General features: G+C 32.8%; 2 protein-coding genes across 3 annotated transcripts; one reads left to right on the forward strand and one right to left on the reverse strand.

Moving 5' to 3' along the window:
• Nucleotides 1-2337: 2337 nt before the first annotated feature.
• LOC127728152 (ATP synthase lipid-binding protein, mitochondrial-like) lies at nucleotides 2338-8692 on the reverse strand. The gene is made up of 6 exons (XM_052235402.1): nucleotides 8602-8692; nucleotides 8321-8395; nucleotides 7234-7293; nucleotides 5197-5289; nucleotides 4003-4099; nucleotides 2338-2671 (listed from the first exon to the last, which is right to left on the reverse strand). The coding sequence occupies exons 2-6, from the start codon at nucleotides 8360-8362 to the stop codon at nucleotides 2508-2510; spliced, it is 456 nt and encodes a 151-aa protein (XP_052091362.1). The 5' UTR covers nucleotides 8363-8395; nucleotides 8602-8692; the 3' UTR covers nucleotides 2338-2507.
• Nucleotides 8693-8745: 53 nt separating this feature from the next.
• Nucleotides 8746-22394, forward strand: LOC127728129 (juxtaposed with another zinc finger protein 1-like). 2 transcript variants are annotated; one of them, XM_052235369.1, is made up of 6 exons: nucleotides 8746-8940; nucleotides 16097-16169; nucleotides 17023-17102; nucleotides 18930-19026; nucleotides 20686-20814; nucleotides 21094-22394. In XM_052235369.1, exons 1-6 carry the CDS (start codon nucleotides 8841-8843, stop codon nucleotides 21515-21517), a joined length of 903 nt encoding a protein of 300 aa, XP_052091329.1. In that variant the 5' UTR covers nucleotides 8746-8840; the 3' UTR covers nucleotides 21518-22394. The 2 variants fall into 2 exon arrangements, with proteins under 2 accessions (XP_052091329.1, XP_052091330.1); XM_052235370.1 differs by lacking the exon at nucleotides 8746-8940 and adding an exon at nucleotides 8949-9288.
• Nucleotides 22395-24892: the final 2498 nt, after the last annotated feature.

Below are 24892 nucleotides of genomic sequence, written 5' to 3' on the forward strand. Positions count from 1 at the left end.
TTTAACCACAGAGTGAATGTAATATTTCCCGGCAGAAAAACTAAGTTCATTTATAAGTAAAATACGGAAAAAATGGAATTTTATTTTTACAAAATTTACTTCTGGATACTATCTTATGATCATAAACAAGCTTCTGTCCAAGTCTGGTAGAAATCCAGGATAGTTTAAGAAAGTTATTAAAATTTCAAAAACTTTAACCACAGAGTGAATATTTGTGGACGCCGCCGACGACTACGACGACGACGACGACGCCGACGGAATGTAGGATCGCTATGTCTCGCTTTTTCGACTAAAGTCGAAGGCTCGACAAAAATCAATCCCAACCTTCCTTTTGTGCTATTGAACCTTGCGGTTAAATTTCATAAAGATCCATTCATATATACTAAAGTTATTGTTCAGAAAACAAATGTCTTTGGACCACGACATGATAGCAATATACGAACGCAAATTTTTTGCAGTCATATAAAAAGACAATCTGATGGACAGCAACATTGCTAATTGATTCAAAGTCACTGGGACCATGAACTATTGGGTAGGGCCTCAAAAACGTTTACCATGACTGTTCATGTACAATGCATAACTTCATTTGAGATTAAAGTTTGCATTTCTTGATTTTCAGTTTGGATGACACAACACAGAAATATTGACAAGAAGCATTCTGTGAGTATTGCCTAGCAATACTTAGTCCCCTACCGGTTAAAAATGCATTGTACTGGAACTGGTACTGGAACAAAATGCTAACTTGATCTATAACTTGTCATGATGTAAACTATATAACAAATATCAAGTCAATATCTTCAAGCATGACGGAAAAAAATGTGCAAAAATTGATTATTTGAGTGAATTATTTTAAGTCCAAGGACCACAATTCTGCACAAATCATCAGACCAGAACTTGATCTGTAACTTGTCATAAAACTATATACCAATTATCAAATCAAGATCTTCAAGCATGACGAAAACGGATTATTTGAGTGATTTTTCTAAGTCCAAGGACCATAACTCTGAACAAAATCATTAGACCAGACCAAAATTCGAATTTGATCTGAAACTTGTCACGATAAAACTTTCAAGCATGACGAAAAAAAGTGAGGAAAACTGATTATTTGAGCGAATTTTCTAAGTTCAAGGACCATAACTATGTACAAAATCGTCAGACCGGAACAAAATTCAAACTTGATCTGTAACTTGTCATGATAAAACAATACACCAAATATCAAATCAATATCTTCAAACACGAAGAAAAAAAGTGTGGATAACTGATTTGAGGACTGACAGATGAACCAACCGACAAGAGTGCAAACCTAAAGTCAACTAATTAGAGAGTGTTTAAACCTTGTGAACATAGCAGATTTAGAATTTCTGGTTTCCAATCCAATACCTTTTCAATTGAAAATAATGCAATTTTCATAATTCAAAATTAGTCATGTTTAATAGGAATTTAATTTTTCACACATTAACCGATACTCCAGACAATAAAGACTTTTACCCATGCATAAACATTTGCGAGTAAAACATCATTTGATAGTTTGTTTAATGTATTCCCTTCATTTATAGACTTAGGGCTTAGAGCTCGACTTGTTTTATAAACACATCTATTTTTGAAGACTGTTGCCATCTAGATGTTGTTAGGTTATTTTTGTTGTTGAATCGCTGACTCACTAATTTATAATCATCATCATCTTTTATTACCGGTAATATCAATGTTCATATACAGGATCTTCTCTAAGCTTAATATCCTAGGAGAAACCAAATCATAGAGACAGATGAAACAGACAGAGACTTCTATCATTGCCATTAGATTTTTTTTGGTAATGGATATAAATTCACAAAAAATAGTATGCTTCCAAAAATCTTGACACCAGTTGGCATGGAAACATACAATGTACAAGATTATATGGATTAAACTGGTATTAAGGGTTAATGCACATATGCAAAAAGACAGAAAATAGAATATTGAGTGATTTCAAATATTGATTTTTCTTCTGTAATGACGGCTTTGTCTTATACTATAAATAAGGACATCAAACAGCACTAGGTTAATGTATATGAAAGACAATTTTTGAAGCTTGGATTTAGATTTCAACACAAAAACTTTCATTAGAGAAAATTTGTGATGGGACAGGGTAATTACTGGCAGTTACAAGTTATATACCCAGAGACTGAAGGATAAAATCTATGAAATTCATGACAAAGTTTTGTCATCATAAATGCAATATCAGTCTCAATAGGACTCGATTCAGGCAATAAAAGTATTCAAATGACCAAAACATTTCTGCTGATGACTACAAAATCCCTGACAGTTTATTTAAGTACAACCACTAACAAAATATCAAAATAAGTTTTAAGATTTAATAATTTACAAAACTTGTTCCACTGAGTGGCAATTGGTCTCCTTGTACATTTGTACATGATGTTTTGATCAAAAGATCAATGATAGCACTCAACAATATTTTTTCAATCTATTTTTTTTTTATATCAACAAACACTCTTATGCCAAAGTCTACATTAAAGAGCAAATAAGATCATGAAGGCTACCATAATACAGAAAAGTCCCATAGCTTCAGACAAAGCAAATCCTAAAATAGCATAGGAAAACAATGCCTGTTTCAGTGATGGGTTTCTTGCATATCCTACTACCAATGCTCCAAATACATTTCCAATTCCTGCCCCTGAAATAAAAAAAATATTTATGTATTCATTACAATCATACTTGGCATCAAATGAATAAGGGCTATTCCTGAAAAAAAAGTGTCACTAGGGGGCAGAGTGCCATTAATATAATCATTATGTTGGTGGGGGGTGAAAGTTCAAAATTTTCAATGTGAAACAAATATTGCACCTTAGTTTTAATGTGTTGGTAGTACCCCTGAATTTCATGGACATTCTACCCCAGGAGACACCTTTTTCTGGAATAACCCTAATTGCATTGGCTTTTTTCAATTTTGAAATCAATAAAAAATAAATGGAGAATGTGTCCCCATCGACACAGATGATGCCCCTGCTTGCATACATTATAAAGGGACATAACTCAAGAACAATAAAAGTGATGCTACCCAAATTTGTACTTGATCTAAGTTTTGTGGTAATAAGTATTGTGTAAAGGTTTCATAACATTTGGTTGAGGCAACTTAAGGTAGAGAAAGGAAACTAAAAATTTTGTAATTTTTCCATTTATAAAGGGTCACAAGTTTAGATCAGTTAGAGTGACGCTACCAAAATTCAAACTTGATCTGTATTTTGTGGTAATAAGCATTGTGTATAAGTTTCATAACATTTGGTTGAGGCAAACTCAAGTTAGAGAACAGAAACCAATTTTTGGACGTACGGACGGACAAGGGCAAGACTTAATGCCCTCTCCACTACGACGGGGGCATAAAAATGTACAGTGGAAGATATCAACTTCTACTGTAGTGAAAAATTAACCCTGCGACTCGATTCACAGAAGAATACCCCTCCCCCCTCATCCTTCAATACTATTAGTATATTAGAGTTAAATAAACTTGATTATCTCCCCATCACCATGTTGGACCAAGATTATATTCAAAAATGTGCATCCTCAGGTAATGTTCTACAACTGTGCAAGGCTTCATAAAAATCTGTCTAGCATTAATTTGAATGTAATGTAATGTTAAACTGAGAATTTGACCAATTATCCACCTCAATATTTTTCAGATGCTTGTGATTTTCATAACAATTCTTAGACCATATTTCAATAGTCAACATGACTTGTTTCTTAATCAACATTCTAAAAGTCTACATGATAATCCAAATTACAGAGCCCAAACCTGCCTTTTTGAGAATTTGACCATTTATTCACCTAAATATTTTTAAGATGCTTGTGATTTTTATTGTAATAATTCTTAAACAATATTCTAATAGTCTACATGATAATCCAAATTACAGAGCTCAAACATACATGTTTTCATCTTTAAGATAGTGCACTAAGATTCAGAATTTTAAACTTAAATCACCTATTAAAACTACAAAATACAATTATTACCTGAGCCTGCTGCTCCTACTGTGGCAGCTCCAGCACCTATATATTTGGCAGCCTGATCAATATCTTTTCGTGATGCACTAGTTTGGAAATTTCTAATCTGAAATTGAAATTCAAAAACACATTAATTCATAGTTACATAAATTCTTGCAAAACATTTTCACTTTTTGAAAAATACTGTTGTTCCATTTTCAAATAAATTTAAGGACTTGGGAGTTACTGGATAAATTTATTTTGTGACCACCACAAAGAATTAACTCAATTAGGCCTAAAAAAATACTTATGTTTCTGCTAACATTATCAACCCTACAGATTGTTTTGTCATTTCTGAAAAAGCACTAGAAAGTCAAGACTCTTTCACTCGTTTAATTGGTCAATAAAAATTGGAAAACTAAAACTGTTTGCTTACTAACCCAAATTTTTGTAACATGTAAGTGGAAGTGTTGAAATTAAATGGCAATACTTTAATGTGTAAACTATGCAAATCATTCAAAGCCAATCAACCATGAATAAAGGGTGAGGGGCAAATCTCAGACTGAAATGAAACATGACAAAATCATTGACTTGTAATAAGTGGTTCCTAAACACAAACTAACATGTAAACATTTTAAAATCAATGATCCATGATTGAGTGGCTGGGCCATAAAATCTCCATTGAAATGAGAAGTGCAAATGTCAATTCAACTGTAATCCAAATATCACTGACTTTATACCATTAGTGCTTCATTTTGACCTAACCTTTAAGCAAACCAACATGTAAAATAAAAAAAAACATCCAAAGTCAATAGCCCCTGAATGATGGGTGGGGGCAAAATAATCAACATGGATATGAGATGCGCTAATGAAACTGCCACACAAATATCAGACTTACAATTTGAGGTTCTCCTTAATCTGACCTAATCACAAACCATGTTAACTATTAAAAAAAAAATTTCAGTCAATAGATAATGACTGAGGGTGGAGCAAAATAATCTTCATGGAAATGAGATGTGCAGATGCTAAATACAAACACATACCAAATATCATTATCCTCCCATCAGAGGCTCCCCTTAATTTGACCTAATCATAAGATTTCACATTGTTGATGTTGAAAACTTCTTGTTAAAGGGTAAAATGTACATGTACACCACTCTTAAAATAAATTCCTAACTAAACAAGACGTTTTTGTACAAGTTACTACCTAACACATATAATTACCTGATTAATAATTGGTGAAAAATTTGAGTTCACTGGAACAATACTTTGACCAGACAAACCACTATAGGCAGATAGACTACTCCTTGGGGCTACCTGTAAAATAAAATAAACAGTAAGAAAGAAATAAACTAAAATAAATGGGGAATGTGTCCATGAGACACAGATGATTCCCCCGCTTGCATATAACATTATAAAGGGACACAACTCAAGAACAGTAAAAGTGACGCAACCCAAATTTGATCTTAATCTGAGTTTTGTGGTAATAAGCATGGAGTATAAGTTTCACAACATTTGGTTGAGGCAAACTTAAGTTAGAGAATGGAAATGAAAAATTCAGCAATTTTTCCATTTGTAAAGGGACATAACTCTAGAACGGTAAAAGTGACGCCACCCAAATTCAAACTTGATCTGTGTTTTGTGGTAATTAGCATTGTGTATAAGTTTCATAGTATTTGGTTGAGGCAAACTAAAGTTGGAGAACAGAAACCAATTTTGGGACGGACGTAGAGGGACCAGGGTAAAACTTATGCCCCCCTCCACTATGGTGGGGGCATAACAAATAAAAGATGAACATTACAACTGTTATACAAACTAAGTTAAACACTGGCTTAAACCTTCAAATAAAATTGTTAGATGAATTTTTTAACATGCTTTATAACTAAGTTGGTTCTTTTGATAGTCAAGAGCAAACGAAAAGTAACATAAGGTTAGGAATAAGTCATAAAACTAGAGATTCCCCATATAATAAATAAGGAACAGCAAGTGGTAATTTAAAAGTTAAGAAAATAATTTTTTGTTTGTTTGCTATAAAGTCAACATTTTAGGTAATCCCAAACCATGGAGACTACGACAACAACTAATTATGGAACAACAGGAAGCTGGTTACCATCTTTTTCTGACCAACCCTTGTTTGAGCTATGGTTTTTATGAGAATTTCTTCAAAATCTTTCATGGACACAATATAATCAATTGTTATATCCACCAAGTTATTTTATCAAACTATGCGGACAAATTGATCAAAACCCATGTTAACTCATGGAAATATTGCCAAAGGAATATAGTAAATTGGGATATTCAGGTGATATACACCTTATGGCTATTTAGTCCAATCCAGAAAACAGTCACTTAGTCAACTTTCTGTTTGGGTCAAAGGTTGCAAAAACAAAGGTCATCAGTAAGGAGCTGAGGGAGAAAAAAGTTTAGAAAGAGAACAGTTTGAAACTTTGATAGATTATGATCCACTTTTTTAAACACAAATTCAAGTAATAAAAATGCTTTGAAGTGTTTACGGTGGTTTTAAGAAGTTTTATGCACAATAATTGTTTAAACAGGGTCCCAGATAGCTTGAACTGGTTGAAAAAGTTGTGTAATTTCAGAACTTATCGGGATTGGAATAAATAGCGATAAGGTGAATTTACAATACATCAACGATTTAGTGTTCCAATTTTGACAATATCTGTTGAGCATATTAGAAATTATTGTTAAATTGGTTGTAGGTCACAAGTTAGGACATATTAGGTAGTAAAACCCCAAAATATAAATCAAATCAGATTTGAATTGGCCTATGGGCCAGGTGAGCTAAAAATAAAGATAATGTTTACTACTACTAGAAATGTCAAATCCAGTCATGATATTAGTCCCAGACAAGATATTTCAGTTTTTTCAACCATGACCATGGGTCCATATATATTTTAAGATAGGGACCCAGGTGGCTACTAAATTATTGGTTGTAGTTTCCCTTCCTGTAGTGTACAATTCTGCAAATTTTCATGAAACTTGGTAATAGTCAAAGTTATGACAAAAGACATCACATCTAAACAAAAAAAGCATTCTTAATCAGGAAAAGACATATCAAGTGATAAGTATATTGATGAAAACTATGTCACCCTCTGAATGTCTTGGGTTATTTATGACATTTGGTTACCTCTCATTGATGTATATCCCAAATCTTTTATATTTTTTGTTCAAGGTAATCCACAAATAAAATAGTTCAGTCACCAGATATACATATATATGCATCTACATTTAACAACATACCTCCTGGTTTTGTGAAACGGCTGCACTGCTTAAAGGTCTGGCTAAAACGCGACCTGCAACCTGTAAAATGAAAAGTTTCACACTATAATATCTTATCAGACTTTGAAGACATTGTTCTAGATAGGATTACTGCAAATCAAAATTTAGTATGAATTCATAAACAAATGAATATAACACAAGAACAGATTTCAATGCTGAGTGCTCCATCTTAAAAAAATAATCGTGTTTCTTGCCTCACTACCTACCCTTAATTTTTATTCCTACTCAAAACACATTTATAGTTGTACACTTTTACAGTACATTTCTCTGTATTGTCATGTAAAATAAAAAAAAACTACCTTCATACATGTACCTTCCCCCATTTATTTTTCTGCCAAGAGACAGGAATCAAATATATATATTTTAAGCCTTCAAGTACATCAATTAAAAGTATTGAATTATAAAATATCTGCAATAAACAAAAGAATTTGGTTTGGCCAAGGAGACCTTCACAACAACCTTGAAAATTTGAAGAGCTTTTTTAATGAATTTTAGGTCTTCAGTAATTTAGCCATGGGTGCTAATCTTCTAATGTACCACACTAATCTTGTTTATAATTTGTGTGCACCTCTGAATTCAATGTCCTTGAAGGACAAATGCATCATTGATAGTGATAAGTCTATGGAAAATCTGAAGTTTCCCACTATTTATTAAGGGATTTAATTGCAAGACTTATCAAACATTTTTGCATAATATACAACTTTGAAATATGCTCATTTATAACAGTAATCAATTCATTTTTGGAAATGACAGGTCAAAGGTCGCCACAATGACATTATAAATATACCTTTTTTCTAAACTCCCATGTTGATTTTATGATAAATTCGTAGTTGTTTAAGAAGTTTAAAATTCACTAAATGTTGCTCTTGATTTGTAAAATCAAACCTTACACTGGCAAATTTAAATCAAACTCCCAAATAAAACTGGTTCAGTTGCAGCCATAAACTTGTATAAACGCTTGTTAAAACATGAAAATATACACAAATGACCACAATATTTCCTTGCATTCATATTTGATTCATTCCCTACTTAGCATATTAAAACATACCATGCATCTACTGGCCGGTGTCATCAACTTTGTACAGTACATGTTTGTTGTTCGGCTGTTTACCTATATATGTATCTGCAAAAAAATTACCGGTATATTTCAATGTCAAATTTAAGTATCGCTAGGTAAATGAAGTACGATTTTTGCAACTGTAAAACAATGCTATATAGAATTAAAAATATGTTTTTCCTCTAATAAATTATCAACTTGAAAATTTAAAGCGCTGTCATAAACAGGATGAAAGAGATTCAATAAGCAGTGAGATTTCTACAATAGCTTACCCGTCGTCCGGCAGAGGAGGTTACCATTGCGCATGCTCCTTGCTATTTCCGGTAAACTACACTTTTTTCATTATTTATTGGTGTTAGGGCGGTTTTTGTTAGCCATATTTTGCTTTGGTTTTAGTTAGAAAATCGTTTTTCAATAATTTTATCGTTAATGGTAAGAAATATTCGGATATTTTCGGATTATGCAAATTAGATGAAAGGTCAACCGATCACATTTTTACTCTACTGCGCAGATGGCGGTCTTCCTGATTAACGAGTGTAAATATTTGGGCTGTGGACTGGAATTCCAGTCGTTAGGAGACTTGATTCGCCATATAGAAGACACGCATATTGGTATATTGTTGTTCTTCGTTTTTTATGCATGATCTATATAAAATATGTCGAGACGCTTTTCACGGGTATTTGTTTACACCTTGGAAGTGCGGGAAAATGTCAGTGACGTCACTCTAAATCTGGAAATCCCCACTACTATCAGCTGATCAGTGCAATGAAACTGTGTTACACTGAAGTTACAGTCTATTCGAAGGCATGACATCTGATCATGTTAATCTATAACATTTACCAGACTGCAGGGACGTTGAATAAATAGCCTTTTTGGTACATTAAAAGGAAATAAAACGTTGAAATCAGATCCTTCCATACATGTATGAGCCCCACAACGATCTTACATGCATCTTCCAGGTATACATTGTCATTGTATACACCTAATCGCTATTTATTCCATTCCGGATAAGTTCTAAAATTACACAACTTTTTCATCCAGTTGAAGCTATCTTGGGCCCTGTTTAAACAATGCATCAATGCCATCATGCATGATACTTTTTAATGAGATCTGTTTAAAACATCGAAAATACTTCAACATGTTCAAACAAAATATTTTTATGCCCCCGCCTTAGCAGAGGGGGCATTAAGTTTTACCCTTGTCCGTCTGTATGTACGTCCGTCCTTACATCCGGAAATTGGTTTCCGTTCTCTAACTTGAGTTTGCCTCAACCAAATGATATGAAACTTATACACAATGCTTATTACCACAAAACACAGATCAAGTTTGAATTTTGGTGGCGTCACTCTAACCGATCTAGAGTTATGCCCCTTTATAAAAGGAAATATTGCAAAATATTTAGTTTCCGTTCTTTAACTTAAGTTTGCCTCAACCAAATGTTATGAAACTTATACACAATGCTTATTACCACAAAACACAGATCAAGTTTGAATTTTGGTGGCATCACTTCAACCAATCTAGAGTTGTGCCCTTTATAAAAAGAAAAATTGCAAAATTTTTAGTTTCCGTTCTCTAACTTAAGTTTGCCTTAACCAAATGTTATGAAACTTATACACAATGCTTATTACCACAAAACACAGATCAAGTTTGAATTTTGGTGGCGTCACTTTAACCGATCTAGAGTTATGCCCCTTTCTAAAAGGAAAAATTGCAAAATTTTTAGTTTCCGTTCTCTAACTTTAGTTTGCCTCAACCAAATGTTATGAAACTGATACACAATGCTTATTACCACAAAACACAGATCAAGTATGAATTTTGGTGGCATCACTTTAACTGTTCTAGAGTTATGTCCCTTTATAAATGGAAAAATTGCAAAATTTTTATTTTCTTCTAAATATCAAGTTTATAATATATTTTTTGAATTGGCGTTATCTTCCTTTGACCATGATTATAGTTGAATCAACTACAATCAATGCTTTATACAATGCAATGTTTAATTTTGACTTCTACTGACAAAACACAGATCAAGTTGAATTTGGGTAGTGTCACGTTAACCATTATTGAGTTATGCCCCTTTATAAATCGAAAGATTGCAAAATTTTTAGTTTCCATTCTGTAACTGAAGTTTTCTCCAGCCAAACATGAAACCTGTACACAATATTCATTACCACAAAACTAAGATCAAGTACAAATTTTTTGTTTCCGTTTTCTAACTTTAGTTTGCCTCAACCAAATGTTATGAAACTTATACACAATGCTTATTACTACATACCGGTAATACAGATTAAGTACGAAATTAGGTGGCAACACTTTTACCATTCTAGAGTTATGTCCCTTTATAAACATAAAAATTGCTGAATTTATTAGTTTGTCTCAACCAAATGTTGTAAAACTTATACACAACTGTTCTAGAGTTATGCGTGTTTACAAATAGAAAAATTGCTGAATTTTTAGTTTCTGTTCTCTACTTAAGTTAGCCTCAACCAAATGTTATGAGACTTACACACAATGCTTATTACCACAAAACTCAGATCAAGTTCAAATTTGGGTAGCGTCACTTTTACCGTTCTTCAGTTATGTCCCTTTATAACTATATGATATGCAAGCGGGGGCATCATCTGTGTCCACATGTGGACACTATCCACATTTATTTGACTATAATTTGACTTTCGAAAAAGTGGATCATAATCTATCAAAGTTTTGTATTGTTTGCTTTCTAAATTTTTCCCTCCCTCAGCATGTTACTGATGACCTTTGTTGTTTACCTGTTCAGGGCCTGTTGACCCAAACAGGAAGTTGTCTAAATGACTGTTTTTTCCAGATTGGACTAAATAGCGATAAGGTGTATATCCATGGATTAGCTCATTTACGAGGGTCAGGTGTATCCCTCAATTATTCTGTATTAATTTTTCTACGCCATTTTTCTCCTTTTTTTTTTTATATCTTTTGCCCATTATTCTCTATTTTTTTTATATTTTAACACCCGTGACCCCATTATTCTTTATTATTTTGGCCTGTTTTTCTCCATTCTAATTTTTTTATCCCAATATTATCTATTCTGTAAACCCCACCAAGACTCTCACTTATTACCACATAGTTATATAGACTACTATCACATATGTGTACTATCACATATGTGCATTTGTAAATGCTCTTTTGTTCCGACGTTGGAAAGAACTAACTAGCCGAAAAGTTCCGGAGGAACTTATTAACTAGTTACTTTGTTCTTCCTCTGGTTTAAAAGTTCCACCGGAACAAAGTGACTAGTTGAAAAGTTCCAAGGGAACACATCAACTAGTTAGAAAGTTCCTTTTTGTCAAATTAGTCAAAACCCGAACTAAAAAACTAGCCCAAAAGTTCCAACGGAATTTATCAACCATGCAGAAAGTTTCCATTTGGAGAATTGATGCAAAGTAAAAGTGCAACATATTATATTTGAACATTTCAAAGGGAAACCAAGATACTGATTACTAAAGTCAAAAGGAACTTATCAACCAGTCACAAAGTTCCATTTGGAGAATTGATGCAAAGAACCACATGAGGAGGGGGGTATTCTTCCCTCTCTTGAGGGTACTATGGATACTAAATTTGCATGATAATGCAACTTATTCCGTTTTATGTGAGCTATGAAATACAACTTAAATTTTGCATATTTGTCCCCAAAGAAACCCCTTTCAGTGTGTTGGGTATTCTTGTAAATTAATGATTTGCTCTTATATATACTGATACTCATTCTTCCCCCTCTTTCTACAAAAAGGATGAAATATGGTATATTCGGAATGATGTAACTAGTTGTTCTGTTCTGCCAGAACTATTCAACTAGCTACATTGTTCCGGGACTTTTGAACTAGCTACTTTTTTCCGGAACTTTTCGACTGCACTCGGAATAAAACAACTAGTTGGAAAGTTCCATCATAACGAAATAGCTAGTTGAAAAGTTCCGCCAGAACAAAGTAACTGACGGAACATAGTGGCTGTTACACATTTTCCTGTACATTACCAATATCACAATGCTTATTTTGTCACTATAAGAGTCAATTGTTCAATAACGTCATTTAAATATGCCAGTTAACCTCAGGTTAACTTATTCACCAAAAACTTGAAATTGGTAATGCCTGAGAGACATGTATACTAAATATGTCTCTGGTAATGCATACTTAAGATAAATATAATTGACATTGATTATTTCAACATTTATAAATCATAACTTTTCTGTAAAATATATGATTTTTAAAGGTAAAAAAATATGTGCCATTTTATCTATTACATTTATTGTCAATATAAAAATAAGGAGATGTGGCATGATTGCCAATGAGAGTATGCTAGGTCTACATTTAGGTATTAAAATTTAATCACTAAAACATCAGCATACCAATCACATACATTTAAGGACCTCGGTGGGCGAGTGGTCTAAGTAGTTACTACTGCAATCACTAGCCAGTCAACACTGAGGTTGTGAGTTCGAACCCCGCTCGTGCAGGTGCACTCGACTCCAATCTTAATTGACTAGGATTGTCAGTTTTCCTATCGAAGGTCGGTGGTTTTCTCCGTGCACTCCGGCTTCCTCCACCAATAAAAACTGGCCGCCACGAAATAGCCCAAAAGCGGTGCTTAAAAGTGGCGTAAAAACACCAAAAATCAAAAATCAAATCACATACATTTACATGTAAACAGGGGAGGAGAACTACATGTAATAAAAGTGTTTTTTTAAGCAATCAATTATTTCCTGTATTTTCAACAGTTTGATTAAAATCTAATGCAGCTGAAAATAGAAAGTTTGAAGAATCTATAATCTTCTCAGTGTCCCAGCTAGCCCAAAATATAGGGAGCAGGCTCCCCCTGTCATTTCTGTACTCCCCTCTGCTCTATTTGTGTCCAGTTCCCTTCCACTTTCTGTGCACCCCTCTGCAAGTATAGTCAATGCCTTTGCATCTTTGTTTTCTGAAAGAGATACATGTAAATACTCATGAAACAAACAAAAAAATCATTTTAACCACTCACTGGAAAACAGTTTTTGTAACGCCAAAATACTATAAATCAAACATATTTATTATGTTAATTCAATTTTCTATCTATAAGCATGATAGAGATGTCACTTTTCAGACTCGAAACTGTGCTATTGTGTCCGTCATCTTTAAACTGGTCCCCCTCTGTTCTTAAATCCTAGCTAACACACTGCTTCTGTTTTATCTTTTACTCAAGTATTTTATATAGAATAGCATTGTCCATCTTGTGGCCATGTAGAATTTCCCTTATTATAAGAAAAGAGAACATATAGACCTGTAGTTGCTAACTTCTATGTCATTTGGTCTCTGTTAGAAAGTTATAAAAATAAGAAGATGTGTACAGGTATGATTGCCAATGAGATATGGCAATCATACCACATATTCTTACTTTTTGTATTTTACAAATAATGGCTAATATTGACTTGAACACTTTCATAAATCATAATATGTACATGTATTTCACGACTAGTACCAACAGTAATTGAATGCTGGACAAAAAGTCACAATTAAATTTTGACAGAACTTTGTCTTTGATAAGAAAAAGACTTTTTTTTTAACAGAATTTTTGTATTATTCTTAAACTAGTCTATTATAATTATACATTTAAACAAATCTTTTAACATAATTTATTGTCAAAAATTCAATTACTGATTTTTATACGACCGCAAAAAATTTTGTGGTCGTATATTGGTATGACGTTGGCGTCGTCATTTAGTCTATTATAACTATACATTTAAACAAATCTTTTAACATAATTTATTGTCAAAAATTCAATTATTGATTTTTATACGACCGCAAAAAATTTTGTGGTCGTATATTGGTATGACGTTGGCGTCGTCGTCGTCGTCCGAAGACACATTGGTTTTCGCACTCTAACTTTAGTTTAAGTGAATGGATCTCTATGAAATTTTACCATAAGGTTCAATACCACAAAAGGAAGGTTGGGATTGATTTTGGGGGTTATGGTACCAACAGTTAAGGAATAAGTGGCCACAAATAAGCATTTTTGTAACTTCCAGACATAACTTGTGTGTTAGTGTATGGATCTCTCTGACATTGTACCACAAGGTTCCATATCACAAAGGGAATGCTGGGATTGATTCTGGGGGTAATTGCCTCAAAACTTTAGGAATTAGGGGCCAAAAAAGGGGAAAAAAACAAGCATTTTTCTAGTTTCATGACAATAACTTGTGTGTAAGTGTATGGATCTTTATGAAATTGTACTACAAGGTTCCATATCACAAAGGGAAAGCTGGAATTGAGTTTGGGGGTAATTGCCCAAAACGTTTAGGAATAAGGGGCCAAAAAACAAGCATTTTTCTAGTTTCCAGACAATAACTTGTGTTCAAGTGTATGGATCTCTCTGAAATTGTACTGCAAGGTACCATACCACAAAGGGAAGGCTGGGGTTGATTTTTGGGGTAATTCCCTCAAAATTATAGGAATTATGGGCCAAAAAGGGGCAAAAAACAAGCACTTTTCTAGTTTCAGGACAATAACTTGTGTGTAAGTGTATGGATCTCTCTGAAATTGTACTGCAAAGTACCATACCACAAAGGGAAGGCTGGGATGGGTGATGAATCATAAGGAGGTTCAAAAATTTGGGGGGGGGGGTTTCCTTTTTTTTTATTTAAAATTTTCCATTTTAAATTGGTTATTTCTGATTTATATATAAAAGCAAATAATAATGATATGGTTTAAGTAGGTAAATTAAAAATCCTTAAGTTCTTAGACCACATTCATTCTGTGTCAGAAACCTATGCTGTGTCAAATATTTAATCACAATCCAAATTCAGTGCTGTATCAAGCTTTAATGTTGTGTCCATACTTGCCCCAACTGTTCAGGGTTCAACCTCTGCGGTTGTATCAAGCTGCGCCCAGCTGAGCATTTAATTTGTTTTTAAAGAAATGCCCAATAGCAATTCCTGTTATCCTTTTATGTTTTACCAGAATAAATGTATGTCCATTTCATTCGAGAATTATTCGGTTTTATTGTCATGATTGTAGTGTAAAAACTTAGTTTCATATTTGCAGATATGTCTGACCTGTATCTGTTTTACCAATTAAATTAATTCTGAGACAAATAAACAATTGAAATATTTACTGATCATGTACATGTAGCTATATGTAGATGTACCCTGGCAAGGCATTCAATGAAAGATACATGTACCGGTAGCAAGAAAAGGATTTTCTTGTTCAAATCTGCTAATCTTTATGAAGCTAATACTTTATTGATATATTGATGATAGTTTATATTCATTTCCATTTACAATTTGATCAGATAATAGTCTCATATTTCACCAGAACATAATTAATATACATTCTCTAGAATTCTTCAAATATTTTATTGATCACATTTTAGCATTATTTCATATAGCATCTTGGCTAAAAATTCAGTACGGCCAAAAATGTGTTGCTGAATGTGTCATTCTTCTTTTCAAATGGAGGAGAATATGCCATCCATCATCCGTCAACTATTAAATTTTCATATTTTAGTCTACTCCCATGAAACCATGTGAACCAAAGATTGCAAAAATACCATATGAAACATTTGGAAAGAATTTTTCAGTGAAATATTAAATTTTTCATATCTACATGTATGTAAGCTTAACTACAATAGTGAAATTTGTAAATTTGGTATTTGAAAATAATTTGGTACTTCAACATCTTTCTCTAACTTTCATCATCCTCTTATCCTTTACATTTTTTTCTTTTCTTATTTCCAAAATTACACAGTAATTAATTATTGTTTTATTTATAGAAACAGATCCCTCACAATTAGAGCATCAAGAACTAGAACAACCCCAATCATTAGCTCCTAGTTATATACTTAGGTATGTTTCATAGAATATTTAGATAAACATATGTTTAAGACATTTGAAAAATCAATTATGAGGTGCTCAAATACTTCACTTACATAATCTTACATATTATGTGTCTATAAGGAAATCATACCTTCCTTGAATCAGTACCTGTTCATTTGGTTATTAAAATTTTTGCAAAGTGAATTGCCCCATTGAATAAATACAATAGCTACTGTTCTCTGTGGAGTTCATCCATGTTCCTTTTAAAAAATAACAATCATTCATTGATTAATTTGGCTGTACAAAAAATTAAAGATCAAAGCAGAAGTAAAGTGTTAACAGAAACATTGCCAGTTGTATTCAATTGTTGCGAAAAACCAACCTTTTTTAATTGGTAATGTAATCAGTGGCAGATCCAGGGTGAGGGTTCCGGGGGTTGGAACCCCCCTTTTTATTCAGATGATCAATGCATTTGAATGGGGACATGGTTGGAAACCCCTCCCCCCCTTTATCCTGGGTTGGGAACCCCCCTTTTTTAAATGGCTGGATCCACCCCTGATAATACATGTATTATTATATACTTTATCATATATATATATATGCTCAGAAATAGGCCCTTTAATTGGATTTAATAAAGAATTTGTATTTGTATTCCTATTCGTATTATATTTCATTCCGTGAAAATTATCAAAATAGAAACAATTCTTATTGGATTGTAGAAAAAAACACATAATTTTGGTTATAGATAAGAATAGGTTATGGCTAGATCAAGAAAAACTAAAAGGAACAGTAATTTTGTAATAGCATATATTTACATATAGCTCTAATAGAAATTATCAATTTGTTTTATTGAGAATTTGCAAACATATTTGTATATTGACAGATTTTACACAGATGCTGATCTAAAGTGCAAAGTGAGACCAGTATCTCCATCCTCCTCTCTCAGGAGTAGTACACCTATAGGTAAGTACAAATGTAGATCCTCCTCTCTCAGTAGTAGTACACCAATAGGTAAGTACAAATGTAGATCCTCCTCTCTCAGTAGTACACCAATAGGTAAGTACAAATGTAGATCCTCCTCTCTCAGTAGTACACCAATAGGTAAGTACAAATGTAGATCCTCCTCTCTCAGGAGTAATACACCTATAGGTAAGTACAAATGTAGATCCTCCTCTCTCATGAGTAGTACACCTATAGGTAAGTACAAATGTAGATCCTCCTCTCTCAGGAGTAGTACACCTATAGGTAAGTAGATCCTCTTCTGTTAGTAGTACACCTATAGGTAAATACAAATGTAGATCCTCCTCTCTCAGTAGTAGTACACCTATAGGTAAGTACAAATGTAGATCCTCCTCTCTCAGGAGTAGTACACCTATAGGTAAGTAAATCCTCTTCTGTTAGTAGTACACCTATAGGTAAATACAAATGTAGATCCTCCTCTCTCAGTAGTAGTACACCTATAGGTAAGTACAAATGTAGATCCTCCTCTCTCAGTAGTAGTACACCTATAGGTAAGTACAAATGTAGATCCTCCTCTCTCAGGAGTAGTACACCTATAGGTAAGTAGATCCTCCTCTCAGGAGTAGTGCACCTATAGGTAAGTAGATCCTCCTTTCTCAGTAGTACACCTGTAGGTAAGTAGATCCTCCTCTCTCAGGAGTAGTTCACCTATAGGTAAGTACAAATGTAGATCCTTCTCAGGAGTAGTACACCAATAGGTAAGTAGATCCTCTCTCAGGAATAGTACACCTATAGGCATGATAGGCAAGAAGATCCTCCTCTCTCAGGAGAAGTACACCTATAGTCAAGAATATCCTCCTCTCTCAGGAGAAGTACACCTATAGGCAAGAAGATCCTCCTCTCTCAGGAGTAGTACACCTATGGGTAAGTAGATCATCCTCTCTCAGGAGTAGATCTAGAACACCTATATGTAAGTAGATATTAACAGACCAATACTACCAGAGTATTATCTGAGCATTGTGAGAGGAAACAAAAATGTTTGACTATGACTTAAATTACTTGTTTTAGTACAATTATCTTGTTGAAAATCATGACTCATAAATGCAGATTTTAAAAACACACACATTCATCTCTGTTAGAAGTTAGTTATAAGTTTATTTTGGTTTTTAGTTTGAAACTTGCATTCATAATATAAGTTTACATGGATTGAAATAAATTCTATTCTAATATTAGTTCATAATTTGAAAATAAACTGTGTGATAATAAAGTACTGGACTAGTAAAACAGAATTAAAAAGAAATTGTAAAAGTGACCTCTAGCAGAAAAAATATTTCTATCTTCTGCCACATTTGCATATAAATAATATGTTGATTAAAGTTTTGAATGACCTTTATATTTTTTCTGTCAATGAAGAAATTTGGTGCACACTAAATAACCAGTGTAGCGGGTTATTTAAAAGTGTGCACAATATTTTTGAGGTTATTTGGAAAAGACAGAAAAAATATTACAGTCATTCCTTATCATGCTTATAATTCAATTCTAATTTCCGTTTTTAAGGGGTAAATCATGAAAACATTGATGATGTCACTTTCACATGACCTAATTATGTCTATAAATTGATAGACAAAAAAAATTTCAGCCAATCAGAAGACAGGTTACATCCAAAATTAGATTATTTAATCATGTTACAGATTAGTATTTTAAGGTGTAAGTCATGTCCTTGTTAAAAATCTAACTGCCTATGAAATTTTCTTACTGAGGTAGAAGGCAGAAAAAAAGAAAGTTTTATGAATACTGTGAACTAAAATAAGATTGACAAATCTGTTTCAGGAAGTGAACTTGATGAAGAAGATTTGCAGACGGACGGGTATGAAAGTGATGATTCTGTGTCATCAAGTCAGGAATTAACTGCCCCACTAATACTAAGGTACAAATTATACAGAAATATCATCACCTTGTTAATTGATGAACCAATGTTAATAAAAGCATAAGTCCAGAAAATCCTGTCGTATTATGCAATAGAAAAGAATGAAAATACAAATGGAGGAATTATTCAGATGATTCCATATTTTTTGTTATGACAGTAATTACATGATAGTTAATTTCTTTCTTGTAGATCATTCTTTTATTTACATATCTTTATCATCAGAGTTTTTGTCCATTCATAACATAAAAATTTGTCTTGAGAAATAGTTTTTGAATTCGAGTTCTGGAAAACCATTGGTCCTGGTCCTGACCACCAAAAACAGGGAAGATAAAATTGAGAATGGAAATGGGGAATATGTCAAAGAGACAACAACCCGACCAAAGAGCAGACAACAGCCGAAGACCACCAATGGGTCTTCAACGCAGCAAGAAAATCCCGCACCCAGAGGTGGTCCTCAGCTGGCCCCTAAATAAAATTGTGTTTTAGTTCAGTGAAAATGGACGTCACACTAAACTCCAAAACATATGAATGAACTAAAATTTAAAAAACATACAAGACTATATAGCTAACAAAGGCCAGAGGCTCCTGACTTGGGACAAGCGCAAAAATGCGGCGGGGTTAAACATGTTTTGTGAGATCTCAACCCTCCCCCTATACCTCTAGCCAATGTAGAATAAAGAAACACATAGCAATACGCACAGTAAAACTCAGTTCAAAAGAAGTTCAAGTCAGAAGTCAGAGAGGTAACAAAAGAATCTAAGCAAAATGACAATGATACATAAAAAACAAAGGACTACTAGCAGTAACTGACATGCCAGCTCCAGACCTCAATTAAACTGATTGAAAGATTATGTCTTCATCATATGAAAATCAAGTACAGTCCCTCCCGTAAGGGGTTTAGTATCATACCATCATAAAATATATGAGAAGAACATAACCCATATCATGCCAATAACTGGTTTTAGAATAAATGTGTTTATTTCCGATGTAAAGACCCTATGAGTGAATCAATATTACTGTAATATGCAAGCCTTAATGACTTGACACCAGTATCGTAACTATATCCTTTCCGAATAAGTCTGTTTAAAGGTTTGGTTAGCTTTTGAGGTGAATGCTGACATTTTTGTGCTTTGTAAAGAATATTACCATAAAATATTAGATGTGAAATACCCGAACGTATAAGATGTCTGCATGTTGATGTATATTTACCAATGATGTCCTTGTACCGATGATAAAAATTTAGTAAATGTTTTGACTAGTTTGTGATATCTAAAACCCTGGTGTTATAATTTTTCAGTAATACAGAGATTTCTTTCGTTGAAATCAAATATGTTGTTACATACACGAGTGAGCCGAACAAGTTGAGATACACAGGTCTGACAATTAAGTACATGTAGTGGCAGTGCTGATGTGGGCCTGTGCAAAAGTCAGTAATTAGACATTAGGTGGTTATATTAGTTGTATTTTGTCATGTAATTGCATTTGTTTTTTGGTATAATATAGTTTTTCATCTTGTTTATTTAACCTTTGGTCTGTATGATTTCAGTTCACTCTTCTTTATTGAAAACCACGCAGAGATGCTAAGTTTTTTTTTACTGCAGATACATCTCTGGGTTATCTCTTCATTGTTTAACTAAATTTTTTTTTGTTGAATTGCAGTATGTTGACCAGAAATCCAGGAGAATGTGATAAACCTATTGTTTGTCCTATACCAGGTTGTAAAAAGAGCTACAAAAACATTAATGGAATGAAGTACCATGCGAGGAATGGCCATAAAAAAGATATAGGGTATGTTTAATATGGACAAATTTGTCCAAATTTGTCCAAATTAAGTTTTCATATCAGATTTATTTGCATTGATACAAACAGTGAAGGTATTTAAATTTCTACAAATTTTTCATTATAAAGTAGTAATTCTGCTAAAATTATATTCCATAAAAAAGTTATGAATTAAAAAAGTGAAATATTTGACATGCACAGTTCAAAGTAAATATTTCAACATAAGTATAATAAATTGGTATCAAGTTTTAGTTTGTCTTTTAAAAGTCATTACTTCCCTTTTTTCAGATTCATTCAGAAGGCATATAAATGTGAATGTGGTAAAAATTACAAGACATTACATGGGCTGAAAAACCACAACTCAAATTTGCACTCCTGTGATTCATTGACAATGAAATCTGTGACATTGACCAAAACAAAGGACATGCTTATAGCAACACAGATATTTGCACCAAGGGTCTTGAAAAAAGAACCTGCAATTAAACATGTCAGCATGGCACCGAATATCATAAGACAGACATCAACTTCTTGTCAGTTTACAAATATCTTAAAGTTGAACAAAGATATCAGTCATGAAAAATTGAAATCTCCTGTTCTTAGTATGAATTCAATGCTGACTTCGGAAGATGTACATGTAGATGTCATGGAAACGTCATTCCTGGATGAAGAAAGTCAGTCTTTTATTACATCAGAACAAGCTAGATTCCAGTGAATTTACATTTTGAAATGCTGATTACCATTGTATAAGTTTCATTGCAGTATTTGTCACATCTCAGGTGTAAATCAAAGATTTGATATCAAGGGTAATCTTAAAATATAATATGTCTTTCAAACAATTTATGTAAAACCAAAGTGCCAAACTTTTTCATTTTCATTAAGTGCATATCAGATCATTTATTCAGCAAAAATTAGTCATTTCATTTATTTACATTTAATCATTACATTTTTAGTTCATTATTAACACAAGATAACTTTATTTTCATTTTTTGTTTATTCTGGTCAAATGTCAGTATCATCAGTTTATTTATTCAGTCAAAATGTTACATGTAAAATTCTCATCTTTATTTTCTTATATTTTAGAAATTTCTAAGGAAATTCAAATAGTAAAAACTTATGAAATCCCTTAGTTATGTATATTATTAAATACAATGAAAAATTGATTATATTGATTCATTCCAATGTTTGACAGTTATATTTACACCATTCCATTCTGTTAATAATAACATTTAGGTATTTCACAGTTTTTGCAATATACATGTAATAAACATTAATATTTGTCTAAGAACAAAATGAGCTCCAGTTCACACATGCTGAATCAGTTAAAAATCTCTCATGCAGTTGTTGAATGAATCACTGTTGAAACAGGGTGCTTTAGGGTTACAACATGTCTTATACTGTATGCTGAATATACATATTCATAGTGAATCATCCACGATCACAAGCTTTCATTGAAAAATCCCTCCCTAGAAATCACTTAAGACTAGAGATTCTTTTTGCTGATTTGTTTAAATCACAAACAATTTATTTTACCTGCAAAAAATAGAGAGAAAAAAATTATTAAAGGGAGGGAGATAATTAAAATCAAAATTTTTTTTTGAAAAAAGCCAGACATATGAGCGTTTTGTAAAGGTCTGCTGCCATGTGTTGCCCATAAGAATGAAAGTTAGATTACATCTTTTGAATTATGTTTATAAAAAATATGATTAGCTGAAGCAAGTTTAAAGAAATATAGATAGCAATGTGTGTTGTTTTGATGCTGTATATCTGATATTAAAGTATTTTAATTTGAAATGAGCATACTGTGGATTTTTTATCATTATTGAAATATGTTGATGTTAATTTTTATGTCTTTCCTGTTTAAGGGAAGACCACACATTGTTATGTACTCGGCAAAATACAAGTGAACAATTGTTCTGATAGTAGAAAAAGTATGAATTTTTAACTATAGAATTAAATATCTTTGAAACTTCTAATTTTGCCGAAGACCCAAAACTACATGTAGTATCTGTGAATATAATTAGATCCACAGTTTGCAATGGTAATATTAAGATAATAAAATATAAAAAAAAAACTCATAAAAGTGCAATATTTAAAAAAAAGTTTTTTGTTATTTTGTTGTTTAATACATATGTTTATATTGTTTTATTGTTCAGTTATGTGCATCGGTGCTAGAATTTTTATACGTCCGTTTACAGGACGTATTATGGTATACCGTTGACCGTCTGTCCGTCTGTCTGTCGTCAACATGTCGGACATTAACTCAAAAAAGCTTTAACCAATATGCATGAAACTTTGGTGAATTGTTTATATCTATTGACATGAGCTCCCTTTCGTTTTTTATAAATTTCAGATTTACCGTTTCCGAGTTTTGGGGTTTTATTCATTAAAAAAGGGGGGATTTTCCAGTTTTCTGACAATAACTCAAGAATGCTTTCACCAACTTGCAAGAAATTTTGGTGAATTGTTTATATCTATTGACATGAGCTCCCTTGTGGATTTTTATAAATTTTAGATTTAAAGTTACTAAGTTACAGGGTTTTATTCATAAAAAAAGGGGGGTTTTCCAGTTTTCGGACAATAACTAAAAAATGCTTTCAGCAGTTCTCATGAAACTTTGGTGAATTGTTTATATCTGTTGATGTAAGCTCCCTTTAGAATTTTATAAATTTTAGATTTTACATTTCTGAGTTATGGGGTTTTATTCATTAAAAAGGTGGTAATTTTCCAGTTTTTGCACAATAACTCAAAAATGCTTTCAGCAGTTCTTAAGAAACTTTGGTGAATTATTTATAGCTATTGATGTAATCTCCCTATTGATTTTCATGAACTTCAAATATGACATTGAGAAAAAATTGAACTTTATTTGTTTATAGTCTGACAACAGATTTACTAAGTATTGCGCAGCAGCACAGTGTATTGCACAACAGCAAGAAATCTTTAATTGAATATAAATTCAATTCATATAACCAATTTCAAGTTCTTTGACTACATTTTTTTCAGAAACCTATAATATGTCAAATTTTTAATTACAATCCAAATTCAGACCTGTTTCAAGCTTGAATATTGTGTCCATTTTTGCCCCAACTATTCAGGGTTGGACCTCTGCGGGCGTATCCAGCTGCGCTTAGCGAAGCAGTTTATTATAATATGATAGAAAATAACAAAGTTTGGTCATCTTTATTTTGACCTGCTCTGAATATGTTTCGAAACATATTTATCTTTGTTTGTTCTCATGCATTGGTCTGGTCTTGTTATGTATCCAAGATTTTTTTGTCAGGAACCTGTGATGAATTATTAATGATATTTGACTATTACTTTCTTCATGTTCTATATTTATATATCATGCATCAATGACTTGTACAATTTTGTGTTATGACTCAGTGATATTGGTTTGTTACCACAGTACATGTATAATACATTTCTGTAACAAGAACAAATGAGTCGTCATGATCTACATTGATTCTTTGCCCTCCTCTCTTAATATTTTTATGCCCCCGCCGTAGCGGTGGGGGCATTAAGTTTTACCCTTGTCCGTCTGTACGTACGTATGTACATCCCATAATTGGTTTCCGTTCTCTAACTTGAGTTTGCCTCAACCAAATGTTATGAAACTTATACACAATGCTTATTACCTCAAAACACAGATCAAATTTGAATTTTGGTGGCGTCACTTTAACCGTTCTAGAGTTATGCCCCTTTATAAATGGAAAAATTGCAAAATGTTGAGTTTCCATTCTCTAACTTAAGTTTGCCTCAAAAAATGTTATGAAACTTATTCTCAATGCTTATTACCACAAAATACAGATCAAGTTTGATTTTTGGTGGCGTCACTTTAATCGTTCTAGAGTTATGCCCCTTTATAAATGGAAAAATTGCAAAATTTTTAGTTTCCGTTCTTTAACTTAAGTTTGCCTCAACCAAATGTTATGAAACATATACACAATGCTTATTATCTCAAAACACAGATCAAGTTTGAATTTTGGTGGCATCACTTTAACCGTTCTAGAGTTACGCCCCTTTACAAATGGAAAAATTGCTGAATTTTTCGTTTCCGTTCTTTTACTTTAGTTTGCCTCAACTAAATGTT

This window comes from Mytilus californianus, unplaced genomic scaffold, assembly GCF_021869535.1.
Source record: "Mytilus californianus isolate M0D057914Y unplaced genomic scaffold, xbMytCali1.0.p SCAF_2, whole genome shotgun sequence".
In the NCBI taxonomy this organism is placed as follows: Eukaryota; Metazoa; Mollusca; class Bivalvia; order Mytilida; family Mytilidae; genus Mytilus; species Mytilus californianus.

Bases quoted from the DNA above. Each gene is read 5' to 3' on its own strand.
- LOC127728152 (XM_052235402.1), bottom strand. From the start codon at position 8,362: ATGTACTGTACAAAGTTGATGACACCGGCCAGTAGATGCATG. The intron at 7,294-8,320 runs GTATGTTTTAAT...TTCATTTTACAG, and splicing joins CACCGGCCAGTAGATGCATG to GTTGCAGGTCGCGTTTTAGC. The intron at 2,672-4,002 runs GTAATAATTGTA...TTTTTATTTCAG, and splicing joins AGTAGGAGCAGCAGGCTCAG to GGGCAGGAATTGGAAATGTA.
- LOC127728129 (XM_052235369.1), top strand. From the start codon at position 8,841: ATGGCGGTCTTCCTGATTAACGAGTGTAAATATTTGGGCTGTGGACTG. The intron at 19,027-20,685 runs GTACAAATTATA...GTTGAATTGCAG, and splicing joins ACTGCCCCACTAATACTAAG to TATGTTGACCAGAAATCCAG. The intron at 20,815-21,093 runs GTATGTTTAATA...CCCTTTTTTCAG, and splicing joins GGCCATAAAAAAGATATAGG to ATTCATTCAGAAGGCATATA.